This window comes from Rutidosis leptorrhynchoides, chromosome 11 (genome assembly GCF_046630445.1).
Source record: "Rutidosis leptorrhynchoides isolate AG116_Rl617_1_P2 chromosome 11, CSIRO_AGI_Rlap_v1, whole genome shotgun sequence".
In the NCBI taxonomy this organism is placed as follows: domain Eukaryota; kingdom Viridiplantae; phylum Streptophyta; class Magnoliopsida; order Asterales; family Asteraceae; genus Rutidosis; species Rutidosis leptorrhynchoides.
The window spans coordinates 28,471,407-28,496,363 of NC_092343.1; the positions used below are offsets into that span (position 1 = coordinate 28,471,407).

Below are 24,957 nucleotides of genomic sequence, written 5' to 3' on the forward strand. Positions count from 1 at the left end.
CATTCCCTCTGGAAAAAATTTATATGTATATATTATATATATATATATATATATATATATATATATATATATATATATATATATATATATATATATATATATATATATATATATATATATATATATATATATGAGTTTTTAAACCATAATATATCTTTTCGTACTAAGCTATTAGGTGTGAATGTTAAAGGGTAGATACTACTCGGTTAATTCATATTATTAATATGCTATGATGTACATCCTTCGTTAATGACTTAACAATCATTAATTATAATCTCTGCTTCAACTCAATAGATTCCATTTCATAATAAACCAAGTGTATTGTTAGAGTACGTGTTAGATTTCACACTTTCATTTTCGATGTACTCGAAACTTTCTAGAAAACGTCATTCGTGTCTTGCGAAGTTCACAAGAATTCTATGAACACCAACATCAATCACCGAGGAAATATCAATAAAAATGAATAATGAAGTATTGATTCATAATTTCATTTACGTTGAAGAAATACTCCGCAAAAATTATGTAATCTCTAAAGTTTTAGGGGTTATTCATTCTAGCTTCAGCAAAAATCAAATGAGTTTAATAGTATATTAACTCATTAAATCTATATTACGTCTGCAGAAAATATAAAAACATATATTTTCATAAAGACTGTAATAAAAATTCTCTTGTACAAAATATTACTTGTGAAACTTTAACGGGTAGGTAATACCCGAGAATTATACAAATTCACAAATAATATGTTATACTGTACATTCTTCAATTCTGATTCAATAATCATTAACCATGCTCACTACTTTCACAACAATATACATTCTTTCATAGAAATCAGAACAATCATTCTCATTCAAATTCAATTACATATTCTGGTTTTGACAGATCAGAATCCAAGTCAAGATTAAAAAGATAACATTACTCTTAGATTCCTACAACCTTCAAAATCATACTTTAAATTCAAACTATACTAGAACATCACTTTCATTCACAAAACTCATAAAGATATTTGTATCATTCAAGATTCACGACAAATTCATTATACGGATATTGACGATGACAACCTGCGTCTAAACCCTTCAAAATTATTGAAAACACCTCAACTAAGGAACAATCGAGAGAATGAACCAATCACACGATACATACGAAGAATATATGCATATAGATATGCATCCAGAGGACACTTGAACCTAAACAAAGGTTCAACACGTATCCGTGTCAGATCCTTTAGCATTATTATTACCCAAAATAACTTTACAATCCCTTTTCAAAATAGCGAATTTTTTCACAACTCCAAAAAGACAACTTCGACTTTTCATCCAGAGTAGCCTTATTATAACTTTGATATATACGTTGTCTTTTCGCCATCGTTACCGGAGAAACTTTTATATTCCACCACATTAGTAGTAAGCTTACCAGCAACTTTATTGCTCTTTGACTTAAATCTCTCTGAAAGATCACTATAAAACCTTTTCATGTACCCATCTACATCTTGTAACAATAATTGCCATACCAAACCCCAGGAAGCATCAATAATTATTCTTGAATCTCACATCATTTCTGCATATACATATAACGTTATCTCCTGGAATTATAATTCTGAAATTCGGAATAGCACTTTAGACTACGAATCAGTATTATGAAGTTTTGAAAAAGCTGAAAGAAGCAGCAGAAACTGTAGACAACCTTAACAGTCAAAAGTTGATGATAAAGAATATTGTGTTAGCAAAGCACAGAAAAAGAGAAAGTTTGGAACTGAAAAACGGATTGAGAAAACCCTGAAGGAGGCTGTGGACAAATCAAAAGGACTAAATCTGCCTTCAAAGAATCCAAATGATTCATTGTCTGCTGAAGTCTTTAGCGAATACCTTGCTCCTTACTCTAAACTCTTGTGGACAATATTCTTCATCATCCTCTAATCTTAGATATTCTAAGATATCATCGTATCTTTCATTATAAATATCCTCCATATTTCTGAAGATATTTTCATAACTATTCTTATATGAAATCTTTTATCTCTTCGCGCTATCAGTGTTACGTCATAAAGGAAACTGTTTTAGTTTCTAAATCTCGGAAAAATTCAAAATTTAAAATATGAATGTTGTTGAAGTAGTATTGGGAACTAAAGCATGAGTTAGTATAATATAATGACGCCTGGTCAACGTGATTATATTACAGTAAGTCATGCTGAGTTTCTAATGAACCATGATGATTCACAGACCATAACGTCATCATGTGCCATGTTACACGACTCTTACATTCAATCTAATCTCTAAACATATCAAGAACACATTCTCTTGATAGTTCTATCTTTTCCTTTGGATTCTGGTAATTTCACAAGTCAAATTGTGCTATTACAATTTCTCTCTTAGAGCATTAGCTATGTTCATTTCGAATTTTATATCTATGAATTCTAGACCATTATTCGCTTGACTTGAAGTTAGAAAAAGAAGACGGAAGCATGAAACTCCAAAATATAAGGAAAAATATAAGCACGACGACAACGCAGAAATTACAAACCATGTATATCGATGTGTATAGCAATATAAAGACACGGGAAAACTAAGAACACTATAAACCCAAGAGCATAGTAGAAATTAACGGATTCCTCCGGTGGAAGATGAAAAAGAAGAATGACAGATGTGATAGTCAAGAATATATCAAGAATTAAAACTGGATGGAGCATATTGACGAATGTTTTGGAATTACGAAGAAAGGAAGAAAGTATAAAAGATGGGAGATGTGAAAATAAGGAAACGCAGGAGGTTGATTTATAGTAAAATATCCGACAGAGAAATCGAGACAGATTATTGCATTAAATCGAAGAGGATCATAATTTCCTTAATCGCCGAAGAATCAAATCTTATATAGATTACAAAGATTTTCTTTAATCCGGAGATCAACCGTGATGACGTCAAAAGATAAGACGAATCCCTATTTTCTCATTTCACTCTTTTACCATAGCTTCACTCATACGTTTCAAGTAATCGAATTATTTTATCCATATTTCTCAATCATAATAAAACCCTATGAATCAACTTATATTCGTCATAATAACATTCTTATTGTTAGCCATGAAGACCTCGATCAAATTTCGGGACGAAATTTCTTTAACAGGTAGGTACTGTGACGACCCGGAAATTTCTGACCAAATTTAAACTTAATCTTTATATAATTCCGTCTTGATAAGCAATGAATTTTAATAAGTCTTGAACCTCCGGAAAGAGTTTTACACAAGCTTTTGGTCACCCTTTTATTTCGACGATTCACGAACGTCATAACTTGATTTAATTGTTTAATTGTTTAATTATTGTGTATATATATGGATTTATATATATTTAACTTGAAAATATGATAATTAAATATCTCATTAAGTATATTAACAAAGTATTATATATATATATATATATATATATATATATATATATATATATATATATATATATATATATATATATATATATATATATATATTTCATACTACTAATTTAAAGAGTTTTTGAACAATATATATGTTACTATTTAAACGACGTAATTAACTTATGTTAAAATGTATTTACATATAATGTATTACGAGTGTAAATACATCCTTACAAGTATTGAATACACTTTATAATATACCAATACATATAAAGGATAGCTATACTCGTATTTCCGTTCAATTTTCTCAAGAATTCTACTCGCATTCATACGGTATTTTTACCCGTATTATACAAAGCTTCTAGAAGTATTTACTATTGATATATACCAATAGAAATATGCAATTATTTGTGTAATATGACATCCATGACCTAATCAATTTAATATGTCATCCATGACTTAATACATTTTAACTTATACTAGATATTTTCACTAAAAACCAAATTTATAAGCTTATAAATAAGAACCATTTTTACTCATTTTTACTCCACATTTTCTTAAACTAAAAACACACACTTGAATGCTCTCATATCATACTTCAATCTCAGCAACTTTTCTCTTCATAATCAAGGTAAAATACTTCTCAAAATCCTTGTTCAATTCCTTATATAGTTGCTATCTTATTATGCTTATAAAACTTGTAAAAACTAGAACTTGTTTTGGTGAACACCAAACTTGTTTGAAAACTAAGTTAATCCTTCTAACTTAACTCTAATAACACTTATTTATATGTATTAGGATGTTATATTAAGTTAATATAAGAACTTATAACTTGTACATATGAAGAACACCTTGAAACTTAACATATATCGTTTAATCTCTATTCGGTAAAAAGCGGGCTGTTTTGGGTTGAGAATTAAAAACCTATCTTAGACTTTGAGTTCGAGGCTAAGACTTTGGAAATATGTTAATATATGTAAATAAGACTTCCAGTATTTTTTTCATGATTTTAGACAAAGTGAAATTATTTTATCAAAAATCATATTTTGGGTGGATGTCGGGATTTTTTCAAACCTGTCCACCGACACAAAAAGAGGGTAAAGCTCTAAAAATTACTACTTAGGCTTAACTTTTCGAATTGGTTTTGTAAACTTACTTCTTAAGGAATCCATAGCAATTTTATTCACTTTAAACGGTATTGTAATGAATATTTGGCGAGCAAAACAAAATCTGCTAAAATTAACGTTGTATGGACGAAATTTATATTATAAAATCTATACTAACCATATCTTAGCTAACTTTTCTTGTATTATACATGTATTCTAACATGTCATGGTTACACAATTAGTCGGATAAATCAAAAGACACCACATACACAATACGTGTAACTACCATAGCGGTATTGTGGGTCATGATTGAGTCTTATACAATATGTGTATACTATGTCTTGATTATTTCAAGGTGATGTATTGATCTATATATTTACTACTAACTGTGGACTACTAACTGTGGACTACTAATTGTGGACTACTAACGTTGGACTGCTAACTTGACAACTTAAAACACGTGATTGAAAGTATGAACTTAAATAATCACACGTGATTGAAAATATAAACTTAAACAATCACACGTGATTGAAAGTATGAACTTAAACAATCACATGTGATTGAAGATATGATATGAACTTGCTATATTAATTTTGTTCACATGTATTATTATCTGAATCGTTATTATTGTTATAGGTTCATGAATCCAAGGACGACGACCATATTTTTAATAAGTTGAAAACTTATTATTAATATACTTTTACTACCGTGAGTATATAGTCCCATTTTTAAACTCTAAAAATATTTTGGGATGAGAATACATGCATTTTATGTTTACGCCATGGACACAAGTACTTAAAATATATTCTACGTTGAGTTGTACCACCTTGCATATCTTTCTTAATAGCTTGGTAACTAATATTTACATGTTGTAAGAACATGTAAGCGCGAATCCTATTGATAGATCTATCGGGTTTGACAACCCCAACCGGGCTAGTCGCTCTAGTATCGTAAACGGTTGCATAGTACTTCGTTTTTACTATACTTGGTACAGTGTAGGGAGATTTCATAATAAAGGGAATATGCCACATTAATGGTTAAGTATGGTTACCGAAGCGCTCAACAACTTATAGAATATCTTTATTGAAATATTTGTAACTATGAAATCTTGTGGTCTATATTTATATCGATGCTAACTTTAAACCTATATATCTCACCAACCTTTGTGTTGACTGTTTAAGCATGTTTATTCTCAGGTCCTTAAGAAAGTCTTCCGCTGTTGCATTATCTGAGCAAGCTATGCATGGAGTCTCATATTTTTGTTTAAATGAAGTGTTGCATTCAATAAAAACTTTGTCATGTATTATATTCGACTTGTGTGTAGTATTTGAAAACCGATGTATTTTGGGGATTATTTCTTAAATAATCGCCCACTTGTTTAAAACATTTTGTATAATAATGGTGTGCTTTTTATGAAACGAATGCAATATTTTATAAAACGTATCATATAGAGGTCAAATACCTCTCTATGGGACCAATGACTAACGTACTGCGTTTATAGTAATATGGACGGGTCGTTTCAACACACAAGCAAACGATCCGAAAATACTAATGTGTTTGAAAAGCACTTTGTGACGAAACATAAAAGTTTTGACCTTTTCCTCCTTCAAAGGAGTTGAATCCACCATATTGAAACTAAGTGCTAGTCGATCAACCACGATTATGTTTGGAAAGATTTTACACCGAAGCGTAGATGAAGACTTAAACTTACCGAAAAAACGATCGTGATGATCGATGTGTTGGCCAACCCACAAAAATGGGGTGGCCAAGCACCCAAGACCTCGCCAATCGCATTAATACATAATTTTGATAAACTTATTAGAGCATTCCAAACGGACCTCGCCGATCATCTGTCATCAAGCACACCAATACTGATGCCGTTGGTAACACCTAGCCACTATAAATTCAAGCATGTATGCAAATATTCACGCCAATATTGGCAGGCCAACTATTTGGATATCAAGCATAAATCATCATTGACTCTTTTGTTTTAATTGATCATACATTTGACTTTATGATTTGTATTATGATTTGATTAATTAATTTATAGTGGTTAAGGAAGGGTGTCATAATTGAAAGTAACTGTGATGGGTTATTGACTAGAAGAAAATGTTGATGTGACACTGGTATGCCAATGTGATAATTTAAAAAAAGAATGTTATAGTTGAAAATAGTCTCTGATTATTGTGAACATTACACTAACTGTAAAGTAATACTAGTACCAAGTAAATTACACACAGGCCCATATGTTATAGCACGCCGTTTCAATCCTTTGTTAAAGTTCTTTTACATGTTCAGCCCATATATACAATTTGTTACATTGAAGATCAAGTCTGTGATGTGGTGCAAAAGTTGTTCGTTGAAGATCAAGTCAAGAATGTCGGTGTTTTTGAATTCGGGGCACATATCGTATGTGAAATGTTTCTTTCATGATCTCTAGGATCGAGGTATTATGGAGCCCTCTTCGGCAGTTTTGGTTGGAGACGGCTCCTCAAATGTATTAACTTACAAGATTGTTAGCCGGAATAGGAAATGAATAGACCACGAGACTATTAACGGTAAAATGAAGAAACCGGTTTCTGCTTGTTAGTATTTAGGTTCTTGTTTTATGGTTTGTTGGAGTCGTTAAGGTACGTATCGGTAGTGTTTATTGGTTTTAGGTTGTTTTTTTTTTCTTTTTTATCTTTGTTTTGTTTGCTTTGACGGTTCTATTTGGTGTAGCAAAGTCTGGGTGTTATATGGTTATAGATTGTTCTCGCTCTCTACGTTCGAGCCTCTTCAATTACTTGTATATCTTGTATCCTTTGGTTGAGAACGTTTTCAAAATGAAAAAGTTTTCGTTCATATAAAAGTTGGCGTTATTTTTGCAAAAAATAAAAATAAAATAAATAAAAAACATTTTGTTACATGTAACAGGTCTTTCAACCTTTCAAATGACTAATATATCCTTATTTAGAGCTTAAGCCCTTCTTGAGTAAAAAACTCATTTTAGAGGATCTGGGACCGATAATGAAACAAAACATACAATTAGAGATTAAACATGCAAAATAACGTATTAAGGAACTCAGACGGTAAAAATCATTACAGTACAACAAGGACCATATCTGTAACTAGAAATTGGGCCAAGGCCCAAATATATATTAGTTAGCTATGGACTTTTCGCCGGCAATAGTTAAAACGACAAAGTTAGGGGGAAACGACAATGGCAGCTTTCACTATTACTATTAGTAATAATAGTAATAACACATCAGAAGCTACACAAACCAATAAATAACCGATTGTGCAACGGCTTTGGATGAACTGCTATAAATTCTGTAATTCATATACATGTAATTACCCAGATTGAACTTTTATAATATGCTTAGTAAACATAAAAAACATCCTCTACACTAATGTAATTTTGTATGCTTTACCATCCAAATTATCAAAATCATAAACATACTTACCATTTGTCATGGAATCATGAAGTTTGCACTTGTGCCAGATGCCTGAAAATAAAAAATAAACAGTTACCATGAATAACATTAACACAGACATGAAACTACTATGGTTTGAACAACGATCAACATACGTACAATGTGTGGATGCCTAAGAATACGCACACAGCTGGTGCTTGCATGGTCCCACGAAAGCTGTAGCCGAACATGAGGAATGTTTTTCCAGCTCTCCCCTAGAGCCGGCTTTAAATTACCTCCTTCTCCACTCACCATATGATTAGTAACCTCGAAAACATATGAATCACATCAATATTATTGCAATTGCAAGGACAACAAATGTTACATTATTTTTTTATTATTTCTATTTTTGGGTATTAATTGAATTTAAATTTTGAATATGATTTAAATTAGGAACAAAATACACGCATGATATCACGGTGGCTCACCAGAACAGCAATATTATGTCTATCTGCTAACTCTTTTAGCAAGTATCCAACTGAAACCATCAACACATATCCTGCATCATAATCATCATAATCATAATCATCATCATCATAATCATCATCATCATCATCAGTTTATATGGGTTAATCAGCTCTCCTATGTGTTCATGTAGAGATGTACTTACAGTTATATAAACAAATACATGATATGTATATAACCTTGTGAATTGCTGCCTCCTAGAACTGGAGCGATAAGTGACGATATTGAATCAACAATTAACAATCGCACTTGGTATCCTGTCTGTATTAAGATAGACTTTTATCAATAACGCATAGCAAAAAGGTTATTTTCAATAAATGAAGACATACTGAAAGAAAAGTAACAACAGCATTTTCTCCGGCAACTTTTAGCCACATTCCACCACATCCGACAACAGCATTTTCTCCGGCCAGTCTGCTGGCCGAGGATGGTTTGAGTGGTATGTCGAAGCCAAATGGACACTCGTGTTCAAAGTCGTGTGATAATCGAGTTACATCTTTTTTGATCTTCAATTTCCCGGAGTCATGGTCTCGAGTAGATTGCCGGAACGTTTTCGAGAAGTACGGCACTCTTAAAGACGTGTTCTTTCCAAGAAAGAGATTGTCGAGCGGTCAACGTTTCGGGTATGTTCGATATGACGACATTATTGATGTCGATTCTTTCACAAAAACCTTGAACACCATACAAGTTAATGGGAGGTGGATTCGTGCTTACAAGGCCTTGGAAAGAAATATTGTTCATCGTTCATCGTGTACGGATCTCGAGAAAAAACTGAATGTCGAAGGGTTTGACGATTTTCCACCTGCCCCTTGGAGCCGTGGGCTGTCCAACCCAACTAAATGGGATGGGAAAAGCTTTGCTGATTCACTTACAGGTTCTATCAATGTAACAAAGGTGTCTCAGATTCCTGTGAACAATAGCATCGAGTTAAAAATCGGAGGCAGATATATCGAAATTAATCTTCCCGAGTCGGTGAACAATCACAATCTCATCTTTAGTTTTAACAAAGATCAACTAGTTTGGTCTTTGGTCGAAGTGAATCAAAACGTTTTTGATGAGGACTCAGGAGTTGCTGGAAAAAATCCCTGTGACAAATCCTGTAATACTCAGTCCACTGAATCAGACAAAGTTGATAGCGTGGGAGAAAATAATCTTTCAAGTGAGGACGTGAAATTGGGAACCTGTGATGAAGGTAACAAGGAAAAACCTGGAGATGGATCATTTAAATTTGAACCTGCAAATGGAAGGGACGATATTGAAGAAGGAGAGTTCATCCCGGTCGTCGACTGTTCCGATATCAATTCTATGTCCGATGTGTCTGAGGATTTTCCGGTTGAGGTTCAGGCTGAGTCTGATAAAATTCCGGTCGAATCCACACCGGAATTGATCACAGACAAGGGACCGTCGAGGTGTGATGTTCAAGGAATGAATATCGATGTTGCGAATTCCAAAGTCTGCTCTGCAGGTTTCGAGGGAATTGAAAGCACGCGTGAATTGTGATTAGGTAGGGATTGCGCGCGTGATTTTATCTCTGATCCCCAAATTCCACTGAAAACTCAAAGTGGGCTTAAGATTAAAACACCAAATGGGCCAGCCCAATCTAACGTTTCTGATTTGGGCAGTTATGCAGCAAATGGGACGGGCCAGGTCTCTGAGGAAAGAGATGTGGATGATCCTTGTTTAATCAAACGCGAATGTGTCGAATTGCAGGATGTGACTTCGGTTGCTCGTTTTCGTGTTAAGAAGAGAAAAATCCCCCCATTGATTAAAAGTCGTTTCATTAAACACGTTTGGGGAAGGAGTAATATGAAGCGTAGACGACGTCGAGAAAATTTTCGTTGGCATGAAAGATATTTTATCGAGAATGTGATGCATGTTTCGGATAAGGACGATGATGATGTTGGATGTTGCTCATGTTGTTCCTCCTGTGCGCCATCGGATTCGGATACAGAGTCTTCTTAGTGTCGTCGGGTTTTTTTTTTTGTGTCTTCGTGCTAATGCCCTTTAGGGCTTCGAGCTATGTTTGTTTTGTGAGTGCATCGTAGGTTTGTGTGTGGCCTCGTGTGCGTTTATGCGGTCGATGATTTTCTAGCTCCTTGCTAGTGTTTCGTTGTGTACTTCTTTTTTATATATATAAAAACTTACTTGCCTTTCAAAAAAAAAAAAAAAAAAAAAAAAGAAGAAAGAAAAAAAAAGAAAAAAAGGATAGACTTTTATCCAGAAAAAAAAAACAATTAGTAATGATAAAAAAGACAGAAGGAATTGTGATCTCATTAATCGAACCTGGGATTTTAGATTTAACTTTAGCTGCTGAAGAATATTCATCAACGCATATATGTCAAAAACAGCATGACACTGTATGTTTCTTAATGTTTGTTGAAGAACCTGATTTTCAGCTGAGCCAGATACGCAAGTTGCTATTTGCTTGATGCGTGTAGGTGAAAACGAGTTTCCCGAGTCAAAAAAGACGACACTACCCAATTTCATAGCCACATTCGATGCCACTTGAAAGCAGACCTGACTCATTACAAAATAATAATAATAAATTAATTAATTAATTAACAATATTATGCGATGACATAGGACTAGATTCTAACTTGTGTCTTTCCAGATGATGATGGGCCCACTAACTCCGTTACATGTCCCTCGCGTAATCCACCTTGGAGTAACACATCAAAACTGGTTCACGGTATGCAATAAATAACAATTTATAATTCATAATTGTTAAACATAGGCAAATTCGAAAAACGCATATATAAAGATATTACCTTTCGAATCCAGTTGATAGATAATGTTTCTTCTGTTGTCTATCTTCTAATAACGCTAGACCATTCATCCATGGTTGATGGTGTGTTTCTAATATACACATAAGTTGGTTGACACCCTGTTTTGCAGTAACATAATGAATACAATTTAGAAGAAAACCATGTGTTTGAAGAATCATTAGTGAACTGATTAACCTGTTTTAATTGATCTGAATTAGAGAGTTTCTCGGCTGATTCGACCAAAGATTTCACATCATGAATTAAGAAATCTTCAACTGTGGATAGGAAAAAAGACTTGGTACATTAAACAAGAATTAAAAGGCCGACTTTAAATATAATAATGGTGAACTCAGACAGTCAGATAACCAACTAAGTATCAAGCCATGAAAAGGAGGTTTTGATACAAAACAGATTGCAACACATATCATTAGAAGTTATTAAGGCAATGCAAAGTAAACGTTATATGATGAAGTCATCTCACATTTTTCATTGCTCTAACGCCTTAACACTTTTTTAACTGCTACTATTAACAAAAAAAATAATACTCCGGACCCTCAGAGGGACACAAAGTGGGAGTATTGCGATATTCTATATACTCCGTTAACACTAATTTCGGCATGTCATAATTACACAAAGAAAAAGAACAAGAAGAAAAATAACAGAGTAACTGTTAGAGGGGTTTGCATATGGTAGCATTCACTTTCCGAACCAGATTCACTGAGGGATGGACGCGAACTCGTGTAACAATGGATGAACCTAACTAAAGTGAATCTATGTTTAACAACGTGAATATATGTTTAACAAATGAGCATAATTAAAGTGAATCTATCTTTAACAAGGGATGAAAGTCATGAAACAGATTATGTTAAATTTGTACATTCATGAGTTATTACACACAACCTATGTTGCATAAATTTGTTATGATGACCTACATCTCAACTTTTGGGAGAATTACAACAACCAATTAAATTTTAAATCTTGTCCGAATTCTCTTAAATTTGTGGCTAATTCCACCTCGCCATGACTCGCATGAGAACTCTGACGTGTATCAATGCCCAACTGTCCAGTTCTATATATATGAAAATGTTTTTAAGGTGGAAGTTTGGTAAGTTATGGTTGACGTCTTTTAAAGGTTCCCAAGTAGTCGCATCAAGAAATCCACTCGGCCAAAGGACTAGAAAGTCATGTAAGAGAATAATCAAACCCAACACCAACTATTGTATCAATTAGTCCTCTTAAAGTTAAAACTCTAGCATAATCGTGTGCAAATTTTTTATTCTCAATCTCGTTTATCAAACCTGCCTTACCAAATTGCAACAGATAAAACGTTTAGTTAATATGTGCGAGTGGGACCACCTATGGCACTTCCCTAATCACATAAACTTGTATGCAAAACATAACCCTTGAGTCTAACCGTAAAAGAACCAGTTAATATGATAACTACTTCGGCGCTCAATTATCATTATCAACCATCACATACCCAATCCTGTGACATAATTAAGCCCTTGATTAGTCTACCTATGAACCTCAGAGAAACTTAAATTCATGAAGAAAAATCTCATTTTAGCAATAGTGAAGTGAAAATAGCCAGGCCAACACCAGGTTGAACAAATTTCAACACAATATTACACTTGCTTACAATTATATCTGAGTAAAAAAAAAAAAAAAAAAAAAAAAAAACTAAATTAGTTAATATTACAGCTAGACAGGATCATTGTCAAATTCAACTTCATTTCAACCAAAAAAACACATGGCAGCAGATGATCATTCAAATAAACATAAAAGTATACGGAATTAAATTATAAACTGTAAATCATGCAAAGAAAGGAAAACAGTATTTATGAATTTAGGGCTAGAAGTATGCAATTAAATACAAATAATAAATCAGTGAAGGTAGTTTATTTACTGGATAAAATGCCGTGAGATGCACAGAATTGCTGGAAATTGACGTCGATTTCCTTCAGAGATTTCAGTGTCCCCATATATCTAGGAAAAAAAAAAAAGAGCGGTGTTTATAGCCGCCGAGTGTCGTAACCTAGCTGACGACGACAAGTGGCGTCAGCAAATAATGCTTGAAATCGGTCGTCAAGTTGTTGAATTGAAAATGAGGAGTTAGGCAAGCACCGTTTACGTGATCTCAACGACGAAATTAATAAAATGATTCGAGAGAAAGTGCAGAATTGTCCAGCCAGGCGGTCGGATTTCAGTACGGTACAACAATTATTTTTCTTAGACAAAAATAAAGAAAAATATAAAGCCAAAACATTTTCGAAAAAAAAAAAAAAAACGCGATACAACAATAGACCTGACGAGATACATACCTAGAAATTGGCAAACCGAAAACTATTTATACCAAGCCTCATCTACATTGATACAATAACCAAAACTAGGCCAAAAAAGGACGGACCAAAATAGACTAAAACATCAAACAACCGTCAAGACCAGGCCCGTCCCGTTAATTTTAGGGGCCCTGTGCGAAAAATAAAAAGTGGGCCTTTTGTATACAAATTTTTTTCTTATATAACATAATACTAAGCTTCGACATCTAAGTATTGGAGCATAATATTGGATTACGGAGTGTTCGATATTGATTATGTATCTTATTTTTCGATTTTTCTATTTTTAATTAACAAATGGACCAAAATATGTAAAAATGAGCCTATATATGTAATGTTCGGATATTTTTTCGGGGCCCTTATCGATGTTGGGCCCTGTGCGGCCGCACGGGTCAATATCCGGCCCTGGTCAAGACCATAATAAACCGTCACAAACAACTAAACTAGGGATCGGCCTTTTTCAACTTACAATCTAATATCTCCCGACGAATATTCTTTTGGAAGCGATTTTCAATCCTGAAGAAAAGAACGTTTGATGATCCATCACCAATCAAAGTGTCCGACAATTGAGGAATAGTTCCTTGATCCTCCAAACTTTTGAAGAAACCAATATTCGATGCTCCTTTGCCGGTGACCGACTTATTACAATGAGAAGTCATAACTTTGTATATGATAGCATAAAAAATTGTTAAGACTTATGTGACGGTATAGTTTTTTTTTTTCTTTTTCTAAATAACGAAAATTTTATAGAACTAAAACGAAGAGCACTCATGCAAATCGAGAGACACAATGCAAGTCAATGACCACTAAAAAGCATAACAGACTAGCTAAATGCTATTTACAACAGAGTCTCGTTAAGCCAAAAAACTAAACCACAACCAAATACGAAAACTGGCTACCTACAAGAACTAAGAACAAATTAGACAAAAGAGCAACATACAAACAAAAACAAACAAAACGCCAAGCTAACACTCAAACACCAGCGATCTAATCATTGAGTCGTGAATCTTTCTTGATTTTCAAAATCGACCTTAGAATTTTACCATCCACCTTTTCATAATTAACAGGCTAATGGATTTAACGAAGAGAAAAATAATTGAAGTATCACAATTTTTTGAAACGATAGTTAAAATTCAAAGACGTACAAATTGTACGGTACAATTATATTTATGTTTCGTTGATTAAACTGAAAGTGTTCCTGTTGCAATTGGTAAGGAAACAATGTGCATTCACACAAGGAGCCCAATCTTCGTAGAGAAATTAAATGGACAATATATTCGAAAAAGATCAACATGGAAAAACTAAAAGCCAGTACCATAAAAGTTGTATTAGCAATAAGCAAACCACCAAAAGGTCCAAAACTATACCAAAACAAAAGAAACCATTCAAAATTCAAAACTTATTAACTACTAATGGCATTATTTCTAAAAAAAACGCAATACGAAGACACTCAATTCGTTGGCGCAAAGAAGATCTCGCTGTTCATCCTCTTCGAGCGGAACGTCTTCTCCACCTCAGGGGTTACATTGAACGAAGCCTGCAACACCTCGGAAGACAACGCCTTCCATACAGATGTTCTTCCAGCCATATGAGTAAATACCGGGCTGCAAATTATACACATTATACATATCAATTGTTACAACAAAGCAAACAATTCAAAAAAATTACAATTACTTTAACAGATACTTACTTTGGAGTAGTAATAATGGAGAACCACTCCAAACCATCATTATCAGAGATCTTAGAAACAACAAAGAACCTCGGAACAATAAACAAATTCCCAGCCTTAACAGTAGTTTCAAGAACACGCTTCCCATCAACACCAACAATCTGAGCACGCCCACTTCCTCTAACAATGTACGTCACTTGAAGTGCAGAGTCACACGAAAACCCAGGAGAACACATAGCGTTACCATCTAACCGAACCAGATCAGCACCCAAACCAACTTCACCAACCAAAGGCAAGTTCTTAGTGTTCAACACAACAACCCTACCACCACATTTGATATCAACATCCAATGGTGCTTCCAAACAGTTTAACACCATCCCGTTCCTATGGTCCTTATTTGGTTCAGGCATTTTAACACCGCTATCAAGTTTGATGATTCCGTTGTCTTTTTGGTTGCTAACGAGTGATTTAGCGGTGGATTCGTCGATGTCCCAAGCGCGGCAGACGAACTCGGTGGAGAAACCGGTGAAGATGCCGTTGGAGCCGGTTAGGAAGAAGTCGGTGAACGAGCCTGGTTTGTGGGCGGTTTTGGTGTCACCTAAGAAAAGGATTTGGAGCTCGGTGTCTTCTTTGTTGTACCACCATGTGACTACACCGAATGGGAGAGCAATTGCGTCACCAGTTTTGATTGCTAGGACTTTTTCTTCTTTTTCAGGCAGAACAATGCCAGCAACTCCACTCCCTGTGTGGATCCAGAATTATAGTGCGTGTTATTAACAGATTCATATAACAATTGTAATAAATAACTTACATAACTATACATCATAGTAAACATCGACTTTTAAAATATTATACAAAATGTGTATACATCGATAGCAAACAGAAGACGTCAACGTGATGTGCAGCAATTATGATCAAATATTGAGTCACTTAACAAACAAATACTAATTAATGTTATAGGATTCAACCATAAGTTATTAACATTTAAAAACTATCAAAGGTTAGTGAGAAGCAATTTCATTTAGAAATACTTGATATTGATATTCATAAGGATAGTTTTTCATCATCAAAAGAGTTCTGAATGAAGCCCCAAAAACTTGAAATAGGTTTAAATTAAATTCAAAATAGGCAAACCATGTATTCCTTATTTTAGACCATAAATTTGACTTTTTTTGACAGTCAAAATTTAAAAAATTCACAAGTCAGCAGAAAATCAATAGTTTACAACAGCTAGATACAAAGGAATCACAAAGAGCCAGCACAGAATCATATTCAGAACAAGGTAGTGCTCTTAGTTTAATAATTCTTAATATTTCTTTTGTACTCACTCAGTAATATAAAATTAATCAAAACAACTCACAATTAAATCACATTACATAAATAAAAGTATCAAAACTATCAATCACTTCCACATGTATCTTCAAAAACATATAAAAGATGCACATATTCAATTATTGCTGCTATCTGTATATATATGTGTATTTGTATCTGCAAACACATGTCAATACATACGTATACATATATATGTGTGTTAAATGTTATACACGCATACATATACATATAGCTGAATTAGCAACTATATGTGAGTGACTGTGAATTCAAATAACCACAAACTAAATCAAACAACAATTAGAATCAAAATCAAAATAACTGATTAAACAATAAACAGAATTAACAAACAGTAATCAGAATCGAATCACTACACAATTTTCAATAACAATAAACGATCACGATCAATAAACCTAATCACGCTTAAAATCACTGAATCAAAAGTAACACAATTGAGAATTATACCTTGAAGAACGTAAGCAACTTTAGCAGAATCCGAATACCTCGGTAGAGCTAAACCGTTTTTCTCGAGAAATAATTTTCCGGCACCGATGTTACCTTGTTTAAGCATCGGAAGATCGTTAGGGCACCATGCATGATACGATCCACCAGCACCTCCGTATGATTTCTGAGCTAGTTTTGGTGACAAATCAAGCTCCATTGTTTATGTAATTGAAATTGAAATTAACTGATTGAATGAAATTTGAGAGTTTTTGATTGCGAATGATGGCGAATGAGTGAGGTGAAAAGGTGTATTTATAGTGTGATTGTGTGAAGGTTTACAGATTAGTATGAGTAACGGAAATTGTAGAGATTAAATTTATGATACGGTTAATTAGTTTGAATTTTTTTATTTTATAATTAATCGATTAGTATACGGATAAGTAATCCTATTTTTATACGGTTATAATTATATTTATTTATTATTTATTATTTTATTTATTATATTTATATATATAGATTATATATATATATTATATATATATATATATATATATATATATATATATATATATATATATATATATATATATATATATATATAGATTTCATATAATAAATAAATAATACATAATAATTGTTATCCTTTTTAAGATTGAAAGTTTAAGTTATTTATTTTATTTATTATTTATCGGGCCATTTACTTAAAAGATGAGATGTGGTGATAATTTTTTTAATATGATAACAACGAATACATATTTGCAACCATTTTTTTTTTTAATAATAGCTTGCTTTTCAAAAAAAAAAAAAAAAAAAAACCAAATAGAATGATTATGAAAATTTTCGCAAAAAAATAATTCATTTAACATTTCTTGTTACATCCAAAACCAAATAAAATGTTATTAAAATAATACTCTGTAATAATATAATACTACTCTGTAATAATAATTAATAATAATTAAATTATAATAATAATAATAGTTATTATTATTATAATTATAATAATACTAATACTAATATTACTACTACTACTACTAATAATAATAATAATAATAATAATAATAATAATAATAATAATAATAATAATAATAATAATAATAATAATAATAATAATAATAAGAAGAAGAAGAAGAAGAAGAAGAATAATAATAAATACAAAATAGACATGGATTATATTATTCTGATCTTGGCCATTTGTTAACTTACTTTAGTTATTTCAAAATTTACAAAAAGTCAACAACAATAATGTCATATAAAATATATTAAATTATTTATATAGATTAAATATCTTTTGGAGATTTTATGGACTATTTTTTGCATAAATTACAATATGTTCGCTTTTCTTTAATTATTAAATGGGATAAAATGGGATTAATCTTAATAATATTTAAAAGATTTTATTAAGATGTTAAAGTATTCAACTTCCGGATAGGATAATAAGTAAATTTAATTTCCGGATAGGATAATATTTGTAACAAAGATAATGAGTCAGTTAAATTTTATTATATCTAAACCTTAAATTTTATTATATCTAAACCGGATATAGGATAGATATATCCAAACTCGATTACAAATTCTTGAGATTATGTTCAAGCTTGAACTCAACTCGTTCACGCACAAATCTAGACTCATTTGAGATTTGAAAAAAAAAAAAAAAAAATTAATTTAATGAGATTGGACAAAACCTATTGACTAATTTTATGGTTATGTTCGCATAGGATCATAAAATTTCACTATAAAAGAGATAGTTAATGATAAAAAGTGCGGGACATAGAGGTTGAAAACTTGAGTTTGTTTCGTGATCCTTCGTTTACTTTTTTCTGTTTGTTGATTTCTATTTAGATCGCTTGTTTTTGATCATATATTAGCGTGTTGGATCGGTTTAGAATTGTTTAGTTTGTTTTAGTTTTTTTGGATTGTTAGAGGATGATCGTTTATACATAGTTTTTGTTTGCCTTCTAGACGTGAGCTTGAGTGCAATGGCGGAACATCATGAGTACAAAAGAGGGCAGTGGCCCTCCTTGAATTAAAGGTTACTAGTGTAAAAATTGTGGAAAAATAGTCTAGTTTCATTCCTTATATTCATGTGGCCCTCCCACTTTCTCCTAGCTTACTAAATCTATTTGTTTCATGAGTATTTTTATATATCTTATTTATTTACTTTCCTTTTGCAAATTTGATTCGTCTTGTAGTATACTGTATAATCTATTTGTTTCATGAGTATTTTTATATATCTTATTTATTTACTTTCCTTTTGCAAATTTGATTCGTCTTGTAGTATACTGTATACTAGTAATATGTTAACCTTTCATTCCAACTCAATTAACTTTTTTAAAATTATATTCAGTTTAGTGTTTAAATTGTTTTTGACTTCACGCACAACCCTTACAGTGTAGATTTATTTCATTTGCTAACTACGATTTTAGTTTAAGTATTAGCGGCCAAATTTAAATTTACACTTGTATCTACTATCTATAATATATATTTGTATTATACTTTTGTCATAAGGTTCAAATTTAACTATATATTCATCTTTACATATATATAGAACTATTTGAATACATACTTATATAGAAAATGTGTTTAATTAATCGGCGAGTAACACTCAAACGGTCAAAACGGATTAAGTTGGTCAAAGTCGAATTTAATCAGTCAATTGGTCAAAGTCAAAGTCGTTCAAGTTCAAAGTATTCCTACCCTCCTAACATTGATGCTCAAGTTCCGCCACTGCTTGCGTGTCCCCCATTTCTTTTGTTTTTTTCTATTTGAAAAACGACCTCAAGTCTATATGAGTTTTAACTTTTTTGCCAAAACAAAATAAAAACATAACAGTAATAAATAAAGCTTCAGTTTGTATATTTGTATATCTACCTGAAAAAGGAAGAAAAACAACTCAAAACTACTAACAGAGAATAAACAACAAAGAACAAAACAATAAAATCAAAAAATCAGCTTTTGATTAGTAAAATTAACATTCTATAAATCTTTATCTATAACTGTAACTAAACTCCTTAACCGAATTCTAACGGAAAAAACAACGTGAGTTACTTTATCAACTTCAGCGGAACTGATGCTTCTTCATCTGGTTTGTGTATTGGGGTTAAAGGCTGATCAGCTTTTCTTTTTAAAAAACCTCTTGCATAAAGAGATCCGAACACAATGACCTGCAAAATAGGCGGGTCAAGTAACTTGTCAAAACGGGTTTGAGTCAACAAGACTAATTTGGTTTGCAGGCTAACGTTTTTGTGTCCAAATGTGATTAAAAAAAAATTATATCACGGTTGTAAAAGCCCCCCACCCAGTCAAGATTTGAATTAATCCGAATAATCTCTGACTAGTCTCCAACATGGTCGATCTATTCAGGATCAGAGTTGTCAAAAAGCCCAATTTAGTATGTCAAATTCGTAATTATTAGTTCAAAGTCGGATTTTTTTGGTCAACGTAGGTCAAATACAGTCAAAGTCAAAGGATATTAATGGATTACTTACAGCTCCAAGGAATTGTTCCGCGTTAAGAGGGTGACCAAACCAAACACGCGACAAAAAAATGCTCACTAACTGCAGAATTTAAAATAAAAGGTTTATTAAATAATAAGTTAGTCGAGAGTTTGGATATCAAAATAGATGATTGACAAATTGAGTTTGCTTGTCGAGTTGTCAGTATGGTGGCGAATGTAAGAGCTCCGAATGAAAAAAAAGTGTAAGATATAAAAAATTGACTTGCTGTTGCAACCTGCAGTAGAATAAAACATATAATAAGATAAGTATGAGAAAACCAATGATATAAAAAATAAAAAAATAAATAAGAAATAGTAACTGGCTGTTCAAATATTACTACTGATGGGCAAAACAGTACAAAGGACTTACGGTTGAAAGCAATGCAATGTCAAAGAAACAATCCTTGTGGCGAGAACCGAAATCTATTGCCAAAAGAAGATTGCCCTGCAACAAAAGACCTAACAATAAAAAAAAGGAATCATATTACACGAGCAAATTCAAAAGATATACAACAAAAATGTAAAAGCTTTAAAATTTGAACACTTTTACAACATTCACAAAAGAAGTAATTAGATTCGAGTTACATTTACAGATTTACATACCAGTCAAGCTAAGTATGCAAGAACAAAGAGTGGTGTAGAAAATTTGATTGTAAATTCCCATATCATATCCTTTAAATAATTTATCTTGAAACGTGCTAGTAAAACCATCAAACCTGACATACAGAAAGTTAAAAAAAAAAAAAAAAAAAAGACAAATTTAGATAATCATGTATGCAATAGCAGCAAGAAAACTGTTATAAACATAAATTGCCAAGCTTTATCTACTTTCTAGCTTTAGCACAACTATTATATCTGATTAACTAATTCATAATATTGCAACAATCAGTTTAGAAACTGCTTAAGATATTATAACTCAAGAGTCATACCCTAAATAGCCAATCATTAAAGAGACACCCCATATTGTACTTACTCTTTTTTGTGGTAAGGGCTTAACTCGCTTGCTCCCTACATTTAAACACAACGAATTTGTTGTCATCATTATCTCAAATTTTGAATCGAAAGTGTAAAACCATATAATTACATGAAAATAAGTGTAGCGTTTACCGGAAATAGGATAAATAGTGAACACCCGAGGGTAACTAGCACAGCCAAAAAATAGTCTAGCCCTTTGTATTTCTTTTGCATAATTAGAGTTCCCCAAATCTACACCCCAAAAAAAATTATGTAAAAAGTCATCATCGATTCATATCAGAGGTAAAAATATACAATAAGAATGTCAATATTTACCATTACGGGTATCATTTTGGCACACTTGGCTAGAGTCTGGACAGGAAAGCTAACATATTTAAGAGCCTGAAGAAATAATATACGATAAAAATGTTAATATGTAGTTGAGAAGCACATAAAGCTGATAAATTTTTTAAGAAAATCTAAGTAGAATCGTAGAAATGAGTGTGTAAAGAATATGTAACCTCATATTGACATGTTGTAGTTAGTATATTAGATATTGATACAACACCGTACTTGTAAATGGGAGCAACAGGATCTAATGAATTTTTACTTGTCTGCAATAAAAAAAATCATAGTAGTCAAATAAAAACTTCACGATAAATACTAATAACCTTTTCAAAAATGTTGCAATAATCAGCTTTACAAGTTAGTATCTACTACGTGATTCTGATTTGTTCAATGCTGATCGTAAAATTAAGTTTGACTAACGAAAGAGCCATTAACCACTTACCAATAAAAAAACGAAAGATACTGCAGAAGTGGTAATGCGGTTACAGAAAACAAGAAATAAACGAATGTCCGAAGAATTAGTGGTTTAGACCATACGGAACTCTCATAATCTTCTCCTGCATAATTAAAAAACAAGATTTATTATATATGGAGTACATATGTGTGACACACATCCAATTTTGGAAATAAAGTTCATCAATTGTTTGACAAATGTGTTAAAAGACATTATAAACTTCATTGTTCCGTAAACATGATTGAGCTCCAACCTACACATATTATATGTCACCAAGTGACCGTTATAATGCACACTCTTTATATGCATTATTATCAACTACATATGAAACTAGAAATAATTTGGACTGCGCGTTGCTGCGATTGTATTTGAATATATGTTGTTTGCTATCTAGTATACCTAATGGTTCGTGCGTTGCGATAGAACATTTTAACGTCTTTTATAAAACTAATGTTGAGCAAGAACAGAGAAAAAAATAAGCGAACAAAATGGATTAAAGTACTCGAACTCATGTGATATAACTGGTTTAGTTTGTTTATGATATATGTATATATAATTAATTCAAAAATTTTCACTTTTTATATAAAAAAAACTCCGTTTCGAATATAATTAGTTACGTTTTGTTCGTAAAATTATTTCGAGTTGAATGGTGATAACGTAGAAATCTAACTCGCGGCAAGAAAAAAATAAATCCCGTTAAAAAATTGGGTGAGTTTTATTTAATATTTATTATATTAAATTAAAGAGTTACATTTAAATCTTAAAAGTTATCTTTTATAGCCCACTTTTACCCCTAAATATATACAAATATTACCCCTTAACTGTATCTTCTTTGGCTATTTTCTTCCTTAGCCAAAACTACAATGCATTCCACACAAAAATTGGCCCTAAACGACTAATTTTTTGATGAGGTTTAGTAGATATGGAAAATTGGCCCTAAACGACCAATTTTTTGATGAGGTTTAGTAGATATGAAAATAAGCCCTATACTTGCAACAGTACTTATTTAAAACATTATGCTAATAAAAATTTACTTTTACATCTTTATCAATGGCAAAATAGGAGCAAATACAAACATAAACTTGGCTAATTTTAAAATACATCAAATTAAATCACAGCATTCAACTTTGAAATTGCTAAATCCAACCAAAGCTAGAAACTTTTCTTAGAAATGACTAAATTCAAACCTCATTTCCAAAATATATAGTTCAATAAATAACACAAATAATGTATAGAGAAGAAGAAATTAGAAATATTCGCCGGTGAAACTGCCCACCCCCAAAACCCATACGCCACGTTTGTATGTAAAAATAAAAATTACATTTTTATTTCTGGGTTTTTTGCTTTCTAGTGATCTTGTTAGGGTTTATCAAATACCCATTTCATTTCAACCTTTAAATTTAGCCATAAACTAACACAGACACATATACATCCATACATTAAGAATTGTCTCTCTCCTATTAGATTATCAGACACTATCCAAATTAACCTTAATCCTGATACGTTCATCTCTACACATCAATAACCGCTATTCAGTTACATTAACTAAAACACCAAAACACCGCCCAGTTATTTTTTCAGTTTAGCAAAACACGGTAACGCACACATCCTCTTCTCTTTTCTCTCATGGAGTTCCAATCTCAATCTCAGATATTGTTTTTTCATATATCACTTTTCCTTCCACTCCTCCATCAATCTGCTCTCTGTCCAATATCCCATCATCATCATCTTCGTCATCATCGATTCAATTTACAAACCCTACCTTAACAAATCAATTAACCTTTAGATCTGAATAAATATAGCAACGATCACTTATTTGGATGATACGGGATGATGGTTTATACATTAGTTCATGAATTCTGAATTCGGTTCCGGAAGATTACTATATCGCGATAAGTTTTGCTTTTTTCTCTCCTTCATGATTTTTGTCAGGTATTTCATATGTTTCCTCATAATTTTTCGTTCATGTTGTGTTTCTGAGTTACAAGTTCATGAAATGTATAACCAGTGAGCGAATTGTGAACGCTGCTCGAAATTAGGGTTTTGATTCATCGACTTTTTTGAGTTAGATGGATTTTGACGATGCAGGAATCTTCGGTTATGTTTGTAATTTGGTTTAAACGTTTATTCAATTTAGCAATTCCATATTCAAGATCATCTGTCCAAACCGATTGTAAGCATATCAGGTATGTTTTATTGTACAAATCGTTTAATCGGATTAAATATAACTATATGCTTCGTTCTGTTAAATTATTGGTTATTAATATTATTGATTTGGAAATATTCGTTATTAAAGTTTTACAGTTGTGTATGATTTGTTCATCAAACATCAATTATCTATTGGAATACAATGGAATTTCAAGGTAAATACATAATTTAAGAACGGTTATACATAGTCAGTTTCATCTTTTGATCCAATTAAGAATCCCGCCTATGAATTTTAAAAAGTAGCAGTTACAATGAACTTTACCTCTACATTATGTATTTCAAATCAGTTAAAAACACTGTATAAATATATGAAATCATACTAGGCTTTCTTCATTTAAAAAAAAAAAAAAAAAAACTCACAACCCTTAACTCTTCATGATGGCCGCCGGTGATGGTTGAAGTTTGAGCACTTGCCCAGAAGACTCTCGGTTAAGGTTTGTGTTTTGTAGTTTTATGGTTTAATATGCTTTTCTTGATTTTTTTTGTTTTTTTTTTTGTTTTTTTTTTTGTCTATTTTGTTGGTATATGGCTGAATCTTAGTACAAGATTTTACAAAAGTTAAACCAGATAATAATAT

General features: G+C 32.0%; 3 protein-coding genes across 5 annotated transcripts; all 3 read right to left on the bottom strand.

Annotated features, from left to right (window-relative positions):
* Positions 1 to 7,609: 7,609 nt before the first annotated feature.
* On the bottom strand, positions 7,610 to 13,368 carry LOC139876855 (DNA repair protein RAD51 homolog 4). Of its 3 annotated transcripts, XM_071864237.1 has the most exons (10): positions 13,052 to 13,368; positions 11,341 to 11,420; positions 11,149 to 11,264; positions 10,978 to 11,059; positions 10,664 to 10,897; positions 8,560 to 8,641; positions 8,344 to 8,414; positions 8,036 to 8,182; positions 7,907 to 7,948; positions 7,610 to 7,772 (listed from the first exon to the last, which is right to left on the bottom strand). In XM_071864237.1, exons 1-9 carry the CDS (start codon positions 13,125 to 13,127, stop codon positions 7,913 to 7,915), a joined length of 924 nt encoding a protein of 307 aa, XP_071720338.1. In that variant the 5' UTR covers positions 13,128 to 13,368; the 3' UTR covers positions 7,610 to 7,772; positions 7,907 to 7,912. The 3 variants fall into 3 exon arrangements, with proteins under 3 accessions (XP_071720338.1, XP_071720339.1, XP_071720337.1); XM_071864238.1 differs by lacking the exon at positions 7,610 to 7,772 and having other exon boundaries at positions 7,790 to 7,948; positions 10,766 to 10,897; XM_071864236.1 differs by lacking the exon at positions 7,610 to 7,772 and having other exon boundaries at positions 7,790 to 7,948.
* Positions 13,369 to 14,733: 1,365 nt separating this feature from the next.
* Positions 14,734 to 17,216, bottom strand: LOC139876954 (glutelin type-D 1-like). The gene is made up of 3 exons (XM_071864353.1): positions 16,945 to 17,216; positions 15,172 to 15,892; positions 14,734 to 15,085 (listed from the first exon to the last, which is right to left on the bottom strand). Exons 1-3 carry the CDS (start codon positions 17,138 to 17,140, stop codon positions 14,932 to 14,934), a joined length of 1,071 nt encoding a protein of 356 aa, XP_071720454.1. The 5' UTR covers positions 17,141 to 17,216; the 3' UTR covers positions 14,734 to 14,931.
* Positions 17,217 to 19,933: 2,717 nt separating this feature from the next.
* LOC139877166 (UDP-galactose/UDP-glucose transporter 5B-like) lies at positions 19,934 to 21,993 on the bottom strand. The gene is made up of 8 exons (XM_071864580.1): positions 21,892 to 21,993; positions 21,707 to 21,772; positions 21,524 to 21,622; positions 21,390 to 21,424; positions 21,020 to 21,132; positions 20,787 to 20,875; positions 20,409 to 20,652; positions 19,934 to 20,084 (listed from the first exon to the last, which is right to left on the bottom strand). The coding sequence occupies exons 2-7, from the start codon at positions 21,719 to 21,721 to the stop codon at positions 20,431 to 20,433; spliced, it is 573 nt and encodes a 190-aa protein (XP_071720681.1). The 5' UTR covers positions 21,722 to 21,772; positions 21,892 to 21,993; the 3' UTR covers positions 19,934 to 20,084; positions 20,409 to 20,430.
* Between the last annotated feature and the right edge of the window lie 2,964 nt (positions 21,994 to 24,957).

Excerpts from the sequence above, each read along its gene's own strand:
- LOC139876855 (XM_071864237.1), bottom strand. The coding sequence starts at position 13,127 with ATGGGGACACTGAAATCTCTGAAGGAAATCGACGTCAATTTCCAGCAA. Across the intron at positions 11,060-11,148 it reads CTATCAACTGGATTCGAAAG|TTTTGATGTGTTACTCCAAG; the intron begins GTAATATCTTTA and ends ACCGTGAACCAG. Across the intron at positions 8,415-8,559 it reads AGGAGGCAGCAATTCACAAG|GATATGTGTTGATGGTTTCA; the intron begins GTTATATACATA and ends ATTATGATGCAG.
- LOC139876954 (XM_071864353.1), bottom strand. The coding sequence starts at position 17,140 with ATGGAGCTTGATTTGTCACCAAAACTAGCTCAGAAATCATACGGAGGT. Across the intron at positions 15,893-16,944 it reads AGTTGCTTACGTTCTTCAAG|GGAGTGGAGTTGCTGGCATT; the intron begins GTATAATTCTCA and ends GGATCCACACAG. Across the intron at positions 15,086-15,171 it reads TCCATTATTACTACTCCAAA|CCCGGTATTTACTCATATGG; the intron begins GTAAGTATCTGT and ends TATAATTTGCAG.
- LOC139877166 (XM_071864580.1), bottom strand. Across the intron at positions 20,876-21,019 it reads TTGCATACTTAGCTTGACTG|GTCTTTTGTTGCAGGGCAAT; the intron begins GTATGTAAATCT and ends TTTTATTGTTAG. Across the intron at positions 20,653-20,786 it reads ACATTGCATTGCTTTCAACC|GTTGCAACAGCAAGTCAATT; the intron begins GTAAGTCCTTTG and ends ATTCTACTGCAG.